General features: G+C 46.1%; 1 protein-coding gene across 4 annotated transcripts in view; it reads right to left on the reverse strand.

Moving 5' to 3' along the window:
- Positions 1-2,908: 2,908 nt before the first annotated feature.
- Positions 2,909-14,673, reverse strand: part of CTXND1 (cortexin domain containing 1) — a 33,558-nt gene continuing 21,793 nt past the window's right edge. For 2 of the 4 annotated variants that reach the window (XM_053272743.1, XM_053272744.1), the window contains exons 2-3: positions 8,228-8,317; positions 2,909-6,201 (exon numbers count right to left, since the gene is read on the reverse strand). In XM_053272743.1, the coding sequence (XP_053128718.1) occupies positions 5,968-6,147 (180 nt within the window). In that variant the 5' untranslated portion in view covers positions 6,148-6,201; positions 8,228-8,317 and the 3' untranslated portion in view covers positions 2,909-5,967. Of the gene's footprint in view, positions 6,202-8,227; positions 8,318-9,195; positions 9,260-11,524; positions 11,644-14,673 lie in introns of those variants that run through there. The other 2 variants (XM_053272745.1, XM_053272746.1) reach the window with 2 other exon arrangements.

Below are 14,673 nucleotides of genomic sequence, written 5' to 3' on the forward strand. Positions count from 1 at the left end.
CATAAGCAATGCTAGAATATTCTCACAAATTATGGTTTTATTAATTACAATTTCCCCGCCTTTCGTCCGAGGAGCTCAGGGCATAACATGATCTCCTCTCCCTCCTTCTTTTAGCCTCATAACAACACTGTGAGGAAGGTTAGGCAGAGAGTGAGTGAGTGGGCCAAGGTCGATCAGTGACCATCATGGCTGAGTGGGATTTGAACTCAGGCTCCGCAGTCCTAGTCAAACACTCTAACAACTACTTCACACAGCCTCCCAGTAAATCATGCAGGTCAGACTTGAAAGCAGTTTGAATGCCCGATAACTGAAAGAGTCCATGTCAAGCCATGGGTATGTAGGACTCTGGTACTGAATACAGTTGTTGGCTTGTTTATATAGCACCATCCATGTTCATAGTGTGTTAGAAAGAATTAGAGGTCAGGTCCCTGCCCCAAGAGGCTTCCAGTCTAATGGAAATTGCAAGGGAGACAACGGAGACAGGAATAAACAGGGAGATATGTGCAATTATTACAAATTTGAGTAGGCTCAATTACGGCAGGGTTATGGAAAGGTGGTTTCTGAGCAGCATTCCAGTGACGGATTCCCAGAGGTTGTTGACTACAGCTCCCATCATCCCCATCTGCATGACCTTTGGCTGGGGATTGTGGGAGTTGTAGTCAACACCATCTGTGAGTCCTTGTTACAGGCAACACTGGTTCTGAGAAGGGATTTGAAAGGAATGGGAGAAGTGCTATCATGGAGGCATGCTGGGAATCGTATTTCTGAGAGCCCTGATCAGCAAGCAGTTTTGCAGGAAGACCATTTTGGAGGAGGATGAGACAAGTGCTTCTCCCAAAGGACCTCCTGTTGCTAGAAATGCCCCTCTTTTGCCATTGGAGGGCCAGATATCACCACTAAGTGATGTGACCTGGCCCTAGAGACCACCCCTGTCAATACGGACTTGCCCTATTGGCTGCCCAACTTTTGCCCTCCTACAGATGTTGGATTTCAACTCCCATCGTCTCTGAATATTGGCCACTGTGGCTGGGGATGATGGGAGTTGTAGTCCAACAAGAGCTGGAGGGCTGAAGTTGTGCAGCCCTGCCTGAGACCATCCTTTGCTACTCTTTCACTTCTTCCAGAGAACTGCTCCCCAAACACCTGCTGGTCTTGTGGTAGTAAGTATGAATTGCCCCCTTTGCTCAGCAGGGTCCACCCTGGTTTACATTTGAATGGGAGACTACATGTGTGAGCACTGTGAGATATTCCTCTTAGGGGATGTGGCCACTCTAGGAAGAGCATCTGCATACTTGCATGCAGAAGGTTCCAAATTCCCTCCCTGGCAGCATCTCCAAGACAGGGCTGAGAGAGACTCCTGCCAGCAACTTTAGGGAAGCTGTTGCCAGTCTGTGTAGACAATACTGAGCTAGATTGACCAATGGCCTGACTCAGGATAAGGCAGCTTCCTACCTTCCTCTCTGCATTCCGTGCACACACAACCTCCTATCACATGAAGGGGGGAAATGTATTTGAAATGAGGATTAATGAAAAAAAGTCTGACAGCTGAGATAAATCAGTTGTAGCAGGATGTTACCTGCAAAATTGTCTCTTTCTCCCCATCACCAAAAGGTGCAGTGATTAAGGCTCCCTTCAGAAGGGAGAGTCAATGATCAATTTAACTTTGCCAGCTAATAGGTAGGGCTGAGGCCAGTATCAATGCTGCAAGATGGAAAGCTATCGGACAGCTCATCTCTCTGCAGGAAGCTATTTTCTTGGCTAAATTTCTGGTTAATCAGAGATGTGCTACCCGAGAGATGGGTACATTTGTTCCAATGTTCTCAGGCTTCATTCTATCAGTTATTGACTATTGAATGTCGTGTCCGGTCTGCTTTCACCTGCCCAAGCGCCTTTAAAGAAGAGAAGGGATGCAACTCAGATTTTCAGTCCAAATCATTTAGCAAAAGGCTTCGGGCAGATATGCACAGCAGCCTTCAACTGATTCATAATTCCCTCACCCCAGTGAGTGTGTGTCAAGGCTAGAGTCCTCGTGTATTGCTGGGGTGAAGCCGTGAAGAAACAATTGTTAATCACTTTAAGAAGTCTAAACTCTTCCACCAAGCTGCAATTCCCTTGGAGAAAGCCATGATGTTTGAACTGGTATAAAACTAGAGATGTGCACGAAATGAATTTTTTGATTTGTTTCAAATTTGAATCAAATTCTGAAAATTCATTTCAAAATTAAATCTGTCCTGAAAATTCAAATTGAATTCTAATATAATTCAAATTGATTCGACCCTGGTTTTGCACCTTTTTTTAACCAATCAGGGGGCCTGAATGATTTTCGAAAGGCGCCATACGGCTCTTGGATCGAATTCTAATCAAATTTTGGGGAAAAATCAATTCAAATTCACATCAAATTGCCCTCTTAAGAGGTGATTCAATTTGAATTTGAATTTTAATCACTCAAATCACCTAGATTTGAGTCAAATCAATTCGGATTTGAATCAGTTTGCACATCCCTATATAAAACTGTTAATGGGCTGCAATGTAGATAGTACCTTAGAGCGGATTCACTCTTTCCTATGATACTTTTTGTGCATGATTGCAAAATACATTTGTGATGCCATCAGTTGGGGATGGGACAGCTCCGTGGTAGAGCCCGTTTTGTTTGCTTGTAGGTCCTAGGTTCAGTTTCTGACATTTCCCATTAAAAGTGGGTCTCAGTGGGCAGGACTAGGGAAGACCTCCACCTGAGATCCTGGAGAGCTACCAGTCAGAGTAGAATCCGTCTCTTGGGTTCAATGGACTTCAAAGCACCACAATGTGCAAGGTTTTCTCTTTTTAAAAAAGCCTAGCAGATGGATGAGAAGAAAGCATTTTCTGTCAAAGCCATTTATTTTATTAGATAATACATCCCCTACAGATTTCGGCTAGGTGTTCTTTTTTTCTGAGTGCAACTGTCCTTGGTCTGGAAGAATCACTTAAGAATTAAAGTCATGGGGTTGGAAAGTAAAATTAGCCGAGGCACTTTGTCACATGCAGTTTGGAATCACTCCCTGTCACCCAGCGCTGCAGTCCCTGTGGATACGACGTTTCCATTTCCTTTCAAAAGAAATCTTTCACAATCAAGAGAAGGGCTTCAAGACTGCCTGTGCCTTGAACATTTCGTGCAGGAGCATAACCAGAGCATCAAGGTGATGGTGAGGTATTTGAGAACATCCAGCATTCACTCGTTCTCTTCCTGACTTGCCTCCCATGTTGTGTGCCCAGCTGAGGATAAAAACCTTACCGCCTGGGGAAAGAGAGACAGCAATCATGATGAGCAGCTGCTGATTAGACTGCCAACTCTTCCTCCTCGCGAGGCTCCTGTGCTTTTAGTGACGGCCTGAATAGGCAGGGTTTTCTCAGGTCAGGAGGAGTGTGGAGAGGAATGGATGGGAGCATCTTTCCATGCTAAATATCTGTCTGCCAAGCTGGTGTTAAAGGCAGAGGAGTCCTGCTAGTTATAAAGTTGGCAACTCCTAGCTGCAAAGGGCAGGAGGCCCATTCGTATGACCGTTTGGCGGGGGGGGCTGGTGGGCAAGAGAGCACCTACTCCATCAGTAGCACATGAGCAGCACCTCTGTGTGGGTCTTCAAAGCCAGCTGGTGTTGGGTCCGTTGCTGAGTGGAGCAGCTGCAAGCCCCACCCCTCCATGGAAGGATCTCCAAGGGAGGGTATGCCATCCCAGCATGCTTTGCACTGCCAACAGACTCATGACTTCAGTGGCTGTCCTCCCATTGGCCCCAAAGGACAGTGCAACGGAAGGGGAGAAAGACGCAGCTCACACAATGTACACAAATCCTTATCACATGTGTGTGGGAATATGAACAAAATATTGTTCAAACTAGCCCCAGACTGGGGACAGGCAGACAGTACTTCAGAATCTCCTGGGGGTTCTTCCAGATGGCAGTAAGTTGCATTACATGAGAAGCTTGCATAGAATTCCAGGTGTGAGTCTACTCCAATTCCGCACACTCCCATAAGCTTCCATCTTCCTTCCCAGCACGAATTTACATGCTGTTCAGACACAGAGCAAGGTCTTTGCACAATTTTGCAGCGCCACCTGCTGGCCGGCTCTTACTTTCCATGAAGAACTGATTACAACTTTCTGATAAGTGTGTGTGGCGGGGGGGGGGGTGGGCAGGGGGAATACAGAAACCTGTGGGGATGTGTGGAGCATGAATAAACTTGTGCTTGGAACATATGTGCAAGTGTCTCACGTCACGCAGCTTATTGCTGTCTGGAAGGACCTTGGCGATCTGCGGAAGACTGGCAGTGGTTTCTTTCTGACTCCCGAGTGTTTACCAACAGTAACAATTTTTTTCTAAACTAATTTGCAGGAACAAAGCTTGAAGGAAATCAGGAGTATGTTTGTGTGTGAAAGGACTGTGTGCTCAAATCTGATACTTATGGCATATTCCTAGGCTGAGCATGGACTCAAATTCTGAGTGTATATCTGCCCCTCCAGAATCACCCAATATGGACCTGACTCTGGTTGGTGGAACTCAGAGTTCCAATTCTTAAAAAAAACAAAACACCAAGATATAGACCATAAATCCAAAGATCTGTCCACCCCTAATCTAACCTGAGGTTCTCCGGCAATTTATTGCAGTGGGGCTGATAGGATTTGGACAGCAGAAGAGCCTCTGGTCGACAGTTTTACTTTCCAATGTACAGCTTCTCACATACAACCTATGGGCAATTCCAACAGAATCAGGTATGTTACCACTTTTCCGATGACTGTAGTCATAAGCAAATTTTCAAGCTGATAGTGTGTGTATGTGTATAAGCAAGATAACACTTCCTACTATAAGACTCTATTTTTACAAACCCTTGGATATTACAGAAAGCGTCTGAAATGTACAAAATAAGTCAGTAAATGGAATCAGAAACAATGTCCAAAGATGCTGATTCTGTTACCAACATATTTTGCATGTTTCAGATACTATCTATATTATGTGATGGTTTTGTAAAAAGATGGCCTTATAATAGATGTTCTTTTGCCAGTATATATATTTAATATGTTGGTAATGGAAACAGAAACAATATCCAAAAATTCTAATATCATTACCAATGCATTTTGCATGTTTTAGACACCATCTATATCTAAGGGTTTTAAAAAAGAAAATATGGCCTTATGGTAGACCTTTTCTTGCTAGTGAGTATAGATAATATCATCTTGAAAAACTGTTTATGGCTACAGACATCAACACAGTGGTAACATGCCTGATTCCGTTACCCTTGGAACGACCCCTGTCCAAAGCCATGTGAGACTTGACACCACTCTCTCCTCTCCTTCCACAACCTCACACTGTAGTTAATGATTAGGTTAAAAGAAACAGAAGGAACAGGCTCTCTCATATCTTATACATCTGCTACCACACTGATCTTTAATCAACCTTAGAATCGTACAGCTGTTATGATTTAAGAAAACACCTTCAGTCTTTTATGGCTAACCCTGATTAAAATAACGCTACTGCTACAATTGCCCCTCACACACAAGGATCTAGGTCTCGCATCCACGACACCTTTGTAGGGGGCATTTGTCATTACGATTAAAAATAATATTGATTTTGATGGCGAGAAGGTGCTTAATTGAGATTCTGCTCGAAAAAGCTTGGCCAGGATGCCTAGTGCCTAGAGAGCCCTTGTGCTACTTGATCTATAATCATAATCATTTTCTCATTAAAACCTGGAGGTTACTGGAAGAAGGACGGCACAAGGACACATCCAGGCTGATACGCCGGAAACTCTTAACCTAACCAATGGAGCTTCCCAAGGAATCTATGCTGTCCGGCGTATCCAGGGGGGAAAAAAGCGGTAGCATATTTTGCACCCTCGTCCGAATGAGGCGGAGATCCATGTTGTGCTGCCTTGCGCAAGCATGTGGTTGGGCCCACGGTACTGCGTTCTCCTTGCCTGCCATTTCCCCGATCTCCCCGGTCAGTCATCCAGGTGCTGCTCTTCCCACGTGGACGTGGGGATGGCACTGTATGGGTCCATGATGACTTTGGCACAACGGATAATCATGACGATCAGGAAAAGGCAAAGGAAGACGAAGCATGCTAGTGTGAGTCCTTTGTCCACGTCGACAAAGGGAGGCTCTGGTGTTGGTCCTTCCATGGTTTATGTCTTTCCGCATCAGGGGTTTTGTCTACTGCTACCATCATTTTATACCTGTGGGAGAGGATCAGGACAGACGTCAGCATAAGGGAGGAAGAAGCGCCCAACTCTTCTTCAGATGAAGGCCCACGTCCAACATCCCATTCCCCAGAGTGGCCAGCCAGACTTATTTGTCGCATTCCTCTCAGTGGGGCTACTCCCATTAATTTGGTTGGGCTGTCAGCCTTCATCTCCTGCTTGTGGGCTGGAGATGATGGGAGTTGTAGTCCAACAATATCTGGGAAGTCAAGGCTGGGAATCCCTGCCCTAGAGACTTGACCATGTCCTTGCTTCTGACTCTAGGGTGTCATAGCATTGTTTGACGCTGGTGGGGACAGGCCCCTGCAGAGGTCCTGGGCTACATCCAGCTTTTGAGGCCCCCCAGCCAGGCGGTGTCATCAGGGGGTGGGCCATGGAGCAAGGGTCCCCAGTGAATTGCCCAGAGCCCTGAATCTCATCAGCCAGCTCTCTCTTGATTGACTTTCATGGCCAGAAAGGAAGCACAGCAGTGGAGGCACCTGCACAGAGCAGGAGAGAGAGAGCTCCTGGCCTCACCGAGCTCTCTGCTGCTTCCACCTTCACAGATGCTATATTGTAATAATATTATAAAGCCTTTTAAAAACATACATAATTATTCTTGGGGGAAGTACGATTAAGTTTAATTATCAAAAGGGGGGCTGTGGACCTGGTTTTAAGAACCTAACAACCCTGCTGCCCCTAGCCATGATAAAAATAACTAGCTGACCTGGCGCAGAGCATCTGCACCCCTAGTTCTCCCTGTCTCTCCCCCAAACTTCATTTCATTCTCCCCCCCCCACTTCAGCCCCATTTCATTCTTCCCGCCTGGGTTGTCCTCCCTCGGTGGCCTGGCGGCCTTCCACCACTTCTTCTCCCCGCCTGCTCAGCCATTCTCCTGGCCAGAAGCTTCTTTCCACCCATCCCCGTCGCTAATTGACAGCTGCTCACGAACTCTCGCGAGAGCTGCCACACATGGGATTAGCAACGGGTACGCCTTAGAGAAATATATATAAAGAAGATGTCAAAAAATTTCAAAAGCGTGTCCTCACGAAACATCCTGCACAGGAGTGTCTTCATCACAAATTTTCACCCTGAATCTGAGCCTATTTATTTATTTATAACCTACTTTATTTTTATTTATTTAGACTACAAAAGTCTATGATGATGGCCAAGCTCCTGAGCTAGAGCTCAACCAACCAACCAACCAACCAACCGGTCACCTCTTTCAACTACCATATGAACATAACAATGAGGAATTCTCACACATAAATAATTCCTTAGTCAACTAGAGGTAAAACCATAAAAACCTAACATGTAACAATTATTTGAGGTCATTCAAACAATCGAAAAATGTGTTTTACCCAGGTTTGGGAGCTCCCAATTTTGGGAGCTACCCAGGTTTTCCTCCTACCTTGCTTCCACACAACTGAAAATTGGAAGCAAACACAGCTCCAAAACCTAGGTAGAACACAGTTTTTGATTGTGTGAATGACCTCACTACCTTTCAACACACATTTGATCCAATAGTGGTTTGTTTATATAATCGGCTGATCTAAGAAGACATGTTCATCACCATCTAATCTTGTACCATCAGAACCGGTATGTTTTTGTTAATATTTATGAACATTTAAAACTCTTTAATATGATGAAATCTTTAGCAGCTAACCAAAAAATAATGTCTTTTATCCAATCGCATCTCATATTGGCTTAAATTAGCCGCCCTACGCTGAGAGAGTGTGCCACATTTTGGTCTGATGGGGATGCACATTAAAAACAAGTTCAAAACTTTACCAGTGCCCCAAATATGTTTGAGGCTCCCCTTGAACTTGAGGCCCAAACTAATTGATCCTCCTGCCCCCCACCCTCCCTGCCTGGCCCTGGTTGGGGGGTGGCATCCTTCCAGGGATGGATCAGATCTAGGGGCTCCTGGCTTTTGACCCCCAATGATTCCACTGCCTCTCTTGGTTGTGATCGGGGCTTCTGATCAGTCCTTGCAATTCTGGAGCTCCAGGAAGTAACTGACCTGATGTCCCGTATGAGCCACTGCTAGACAGAGAGTGATTCTTTCTCATGCACCCTGGATCAGGCCAGTAGACCAAGGAGGCTAGGATTCCTACAGTAAAAAAACAGACACATTAATGTCACTTTTATGACTATCCCCTGCAGTTTCGGGGACAAAGCATTTAATATATCAAGCCACTGTGCTGAACATTATTTGACCTATTCTCGCAGACAGCAACGGCACTCACACATCAAGCAAAATAGCGAAGACTGGCATAAGATGACACTTTAGCTTCTTGGATGAAGGTGCAGGGAAACGAAATGTTGGAACCACCCCAGATCTGGAGCTAAGGTTTGTACCCAAACCCTGATGATTCATGCAAAGCATGCATTTTTCTTGCTCTGGTGAGCAAATCCGTGTGTGTGTGCGTGCACGTGCACGTGCGCACTTGCGCTTGTGCTTTTGGGTTCGATGGCTGTCACGATGATGAACTTTACTCCGAGTAGTCCCACTGAAATTAAAATGACAAATTAGTCAATACCTCACTTTTCCTTTTAATTCCGATGGGACTACTTTGAGTGATTTTTGTCATGAGGTCAGCCTTGACAGCCTTGAATGCTCTTGACAAAGTTAAGAATATAGCCAGGGATTACCCCAAGGGACAGCAGGCACTCCCCCAAAAATATTTCCTGCTCTCCATTTCACACCTCCATCCAACAGACTGGAACTTTTCAGCAAAGTGTCAGACAATATGCTTGCATGCAGAAGGTTCCCAGTTCCCTCCCTGGCAGCATCTCCAAGAAAGGGCTGAGAGAGACTCCTGCCTGCAACCTTGGAGGAGCCACTGCCAGTCTGTGTAGACAATCCTGAACTAGATTGACCAACGGTCTGACTCAGTAGAAGGCAGCTTCCTATATAGGGAAGAATTCAATCATTCTGTCCCCCACCTGAAGTACTACAGTTCAGGAATAGCTTCATCACATGATGACCTGCTTGTCTAAACAGGCTCTTTGTTTGCTGTAGAGGTGGGAGTTGAACCAGAGACCGTAGGAGACCAGCGCTCTCAAAATGGCTGTGTGTGAATGCTGTTTTAAGTCCCCATACAATTATGTGGAAACCAGGCCTAGGAAAAAAGCTCATTTTGCCATAATCCCCAAACAACAGCAGCAATCTGTCACATAGCCTCCCTCCTGCTGTTCCTGTAATCCATCAGCTGCAATTCTATTTGTCCTTGCAAACCAAAGCTCTGTTTCCTCCCCACTCAAACTCCCAATGGAAGCTCTTTTCCCATTTCCTCCTACAAAAAAGGAAATCTATGTGAAAATATAGACAATGTCGATGAACATTTGACTGGACACAGTCATCCTGATCTTGCAGGCATTGTCTAAATCTACTCCCTTAAGTCAATTCCTAGCACTCCGGGGGTGGAAGGCAGCTTAGGAACATAGGAACATAGGACGCTGCCATATACTGAGTCAGACCCTTGGTCCATCTAGCTCAGTATTGTCTACCCAGACTGGTAGCAGCTTCTCCAAGGTTGCAGCCAGGCAAGAGTCTCTTAGCCCTATCTTGGAGATGCTGCCAGGGAGGGAACTTGAAACCTTTTCACTCTTCCCAGAGAGGCTCCATCCCTTGTGGGGAATCTCTTACAGTGCTCACACATGTAGTCTCCCATTCATATGCAAACAGGGCTGACCCTGCTTAGCTAAGGGGACAAGTCACGCTTGCTACCACAAGACCTAGGTTCCTTTGAGTCCCTGTTTCCTCTTACCCCTAACATTTGGTAGGTTTGCTTGGCCTGTTTGGATATCATAGTGAAGTCTGTTTCAGCCCCTGTTCACAGTGGAAACCAAGGAGCCTAGACCACCCTCAGCCCCAGTTCATGACAACCCAAGAGAGCCCCAAGGTTGGGGTCCCACAAGGAAGTGCTCTAGGGCAGCACCCCTGGAATAGGAGCCCACTACAGACCTGGCCTCTACCACACCCTGATGTCCCCCAATGTCTGCATGTCAGTGTCAGCAACAAGCTTGGCAGGAGCAGACAGAGTGGAAAGGGACTGTCAGACTTTAGGACCGCCCCTTTAAGGCTCCCCCTCTTCAAGCAAGGAGGTGGAGCCCAGGAGGGGTCCACGGACTGGGCTCAGAGGTACTTAAGGGCTCAGCCTGCTTCCTACTGGTCAGCTTGCTCCCTGGGAACTCTCCAAGGTGCTGAGGACTGATCTTGTGTGATCATTCCAACCAGGAGCTTTCCCACACATAGCTTCCAGCTGTTGTGTGAAGTGTTGAATTACACTTGCGGCAATAGGGCAGAAACCCTTCTCCTCTGCTCTGGGGTTTTCCTTTTGTGCAGGTTCACATTGCATGCCTCCATGTTTTGCTTCCAGCCAATGGGGAGGGAGAGAGAGGGGGGAGGGAGGGCTTCATGGGGAGGAACACAATGTTGTCTTCCAAACCTCCTGTCCTGGACTGGGAGCATTTGTATAACAAATTTCTTCCCTTTTTCCACAGATTCCTGCCTGCAACCTTGGAGAAGCCGCTGCCAGTCTGTGAAGACAATACTGAGCTAAATAGACCAACGGCCATATACTCAGTATACGGCAGCTTCCTATGTTCCATATCGGCAGAAATCGAACATGCTGTCTTGACTCTTCTCCTGCTGCAGCCATCTAGATCAGTACCCTGGTATTTGCCCTGTTAGGGAAAGCTTATGGCTACCCTTTAATTTCTAGGAAAACCACAGTTGAACATTCTGGGGAAATTGGTACTATAACTGTAAATGTTCCCTAAGAGGGCAAATAGTTTTTTTCATTGAGAAAGAGCACATGGGAGAAGAGTTAAAATCCCCCTTCTCTAGCACCAGAGTCCCAATCCAAACTGTAAAGCAGCCTACATGGCTACTCATAGAAGCAAGCTGCTCAGACTGAGGATCCTAACTTGAAGTAACATTTATACACAGCCACCCAAACCCATGTTTAGTTCTTCAGATCACCTGCAGTACCTTCTCTGGTCATCATATGGGTGGCGCTGTAGAGCCACATGATAAGACCAATAAATCCCTCTCAAGCATCCAGGCCTGGCTGTAAGGGCCCTGGCTTGAGAAATACATCCAGTACCTTTTGGGTTTTGCATCAGAACATCGTTTGAAAATCCTAGATAAAACTTTGGAAGCCAAGTTCCTGCATCTGTCACAGATTTATAAAAAACAATCCCACAGAAATATTGGAAATCGTCAACCCATCTCAGCTTTAATGTGAACGTAATGTTCCCATGAGTCAGTATAACAGCCACTCAATTATCTGACACCTATTCAGAATTATACCGATGAATCTGCTTCTAATTTCAGTCTTGGGTCCATTAAGCAGCGGTCTGGGTGGTTAATCATACTGTGGTGTCTGCAATCATCTCCCTTAGATTTAAAAACTCTGCTCCCATGATTATGAAGTGAAATATTGTTGATGGATATGGACAGGCAAGCAACTTCCAGCGCCTAGAGAGCAATATGCCCCCTCTGCAACTTCACCCAGAAAAATTAATTCTCCTTTACTGCTCAAGTTTTCTTTCAGAAAATAAACCAGTCTCTTATGACAGCAGCAAAGCCAGGCTGTGGAATTCTTTTCAAGGTCTGTGAAGCTTCTTTTGTGTACTTTGCTTCTACTCTCAGTAGTTCCTGTCTTCTGTTGCATTCCTTCTATTAATGATGTGATTTTTGAGGGCTGCATCAGCTCTTACACGCGCCATTTAGTTCATGACCATTCTCTCCCTCTCTTTTTAAGGCCCAGAAATATTAAGCAGTGTTCCTCCAGTGCATTCAACTTGTGGAGACACAAGTTGAATGAAACAGAGCCCACCCAATCTGCTCTTATGGTTGTCTGCACTGCTGAGTGGCTATAAAGTGGCAGCCATATTAACCATAGAGTCCTGTGGCTTGTGGGGCCAGAGAGAGGAGAGCTGCTACAGTGTTGAGGACTGCCTCTCTGTTGCTCCTGAAATGCATTGTGGTATATGTGGAGGCCCCGGCTCCCAATTCAGCAAGCTGTTCATGTGGGTGCACAAGTTGCAGAGCCCAAAGGAAGTTCTGGTCATCTGGGAGACATGAGGTAGGAATGCACCTTCACTCTAGCCCAGGGATTCTAAACGTTGGGTCCCCAGATGCTATTGGACTTCAACACCTATAATCCCCAACCAAAGACCACTGGGCCTGGGGATTATGGGAGCTGAAGTCCAATAACATCTGGGGAACCAACGTTGAGAATCCCTGTGTCTACCCCACCCCTGATATGGTCGTGAGAATGAGTCTAATCACTTTGCTGACTTGCTGAAGAAGCTATCAAGAACTTAAATTTGCTTCCAAATGGTGGGTAGTGGTATGTTCCAACTTCTCCCACATAGCAGAACTGGGAAGACTTTTAAAGGAATGTTTCTGGAGAGGTGCATAAATTGAGCTCAAGGACCATTCATTTTACAGGGCGGGGGAATTGTATCCTTTTAATCATTTTATGGTAATTTGCTAAATCAGGATCCCCTTGAACAGCTTTAATAGTTTTTCTTTTGATTTGCTTATGAAGCACTTGACTTGACTTGCTAATTAAATTGATGTTCCTTAGCAACCAAACAGATTAGGGAAGATTCCAGGAATTGGCAATGAATTGGATCCCCAACGATTCCACTTGGGTGAAGGGGTCTGAGTTTGTTCTGATCATACGACCCTATGATGCCACTGAATGCTGGAATCTTACCTTTCCGAGGTTTGCACAGCTGCCTCGTTGTAGCTGCTTGGGGATTCTGGGAAGATCTAGAAAGGATGAGCAGGATCCAGAGTAGGGCACTCACGGCCAAGGTGCTGCTGTCGTTCACCAGACACCAACCCAGAAAAGACTGAACCGGAGGAAGAGTGGGACTCCACCCTGCCCTGTAGCTCTGCAACAGCCCCCCAGATCTGTCTGAGCTGGAGCAGCCAGAACCAACCACTCCCTTTGGAGGCGTCCTGGACCACCTGGTACATCCTGCTGGGCTTCTGGTCCCTTCCTAAGAGCCTTCTCCATCACCCCTGAGTCACCAGGAGTGGAGGTGATGCTGTATCAGGGCTTCCGTGTTCCGATTCTGGGCACAGCCCCTGCATCGATGTCAGAAGCATGCGGACGCCAGGGGCATTGTCACCATCAGGGCCCCACACCTGCCATTGACCGTCCCTCTCTTAGTCAGCAAGTTTACTTGTCCCATTAATTTCAGTAAGACTATTTATGACTAACTCAGTGTGGATATGAATCAATGACTGGAGTAGCCTGTCTCCCTGACACTCGTAAGTGTGTGTGAGAGTGTTTGTACACACACACACACACACACACACACACACACACACACACTCTTCAATGTCCCAGTTCTGGGATGTACTACTCCAGTCATTGGCTTGCATCCAGGTTAAGTTATTCATAAGCAGTCTTATTGACATTAATGGAACAAGTAAACTTGTCCCGTTCATAGGAAGCTGCCATATACTGAGTCAGCCCATAGGTCTACCTCGCTCAGTATTGTCTACACAGACTGGCAGTGGCTCCTCCAAGGTTGCAGGCAGGAATCTCTCTCCGCCTTATCTTGGAGATACCGCCAGGGAGGGAACTTGGAAACTTCTGCTCTTCCCAGAACAGCCCCATCCCTTAAGGGGAATCTCTTCCAGTGCTCACACTTCTAGTCTGAGTCTCCCATTCATATGCAACCAGGGCTGACCCTGCTTAGCTAGAGGAACAAGTCATGCTTGCTACCACCAGACCAGCTCTCTTCCTAAGATTAGAGTAGCATGCCCCATAACTGGGACATTGAAGTGTGTGTGTGTGTGTGTGTGTGTGTGTGTGTGTGCGCGCGCGCGCGCGCACACTCACACACATACATACAATCTATTTGGTACCTTAGCTGAAAGTTTTCAACAGTAGGGGTACACTTCTTTTTTAAAAGGCTGGGAACCCTGGGTCTAATCTAAGAGGAAGTGCTATGGCACAAGCCCTATGGCAATCCATGGGACCAACGTAAGAGCATAACCATACTCTGGCACGGTCCCATTTTGGCCGTTCCTGTGCAAGACCTTTGCAAATGTGCCCTATGCCAACCCTTTTGGGGGGGAGGGGGGGGGCTTCCTAACACATGCAACCATCTTGCTGATGGCTCATGAGATCAGACATAGATCAAAATTATCTATCATGTTCAAATTAATCAAAACTAAAAAAGGAACCTTAAATGCCTTTAAAAGACCCCTTGTGGAAAACCGTGGGTCTGTCTTCATTTTTCTGTTATGACAAATAATTGCACATCGTTCTAGAAACGGGCCCTGCTGGGTGCAAAATGTAGATCGGGAAATGTTAATATTGCCGAGGTAGATGTTCATCAAATCTGTTTTTGAAAAATCTCCAGGTTATCAGCTCTGGTACACGGTGCTGTCAATCTCCAGCCGGTCATAATTATTCATGTCCGTTATGC

Source organism: Hemicordylus capensis, chromosome 10 (genome assembly GCF_027244095.1).
Source record: "Hemicordylus capensis ecotype Gifberg chromosome 10, rHemCap1.1.pri, whole genome shotgun sequence".
NCBI classification, from domain to species: Eukaryota; Metazoa; Chordata; class Lepidosauria; order Squamata; family Cordylidae; genus Hemicordylus; species Hemicordylus capensis.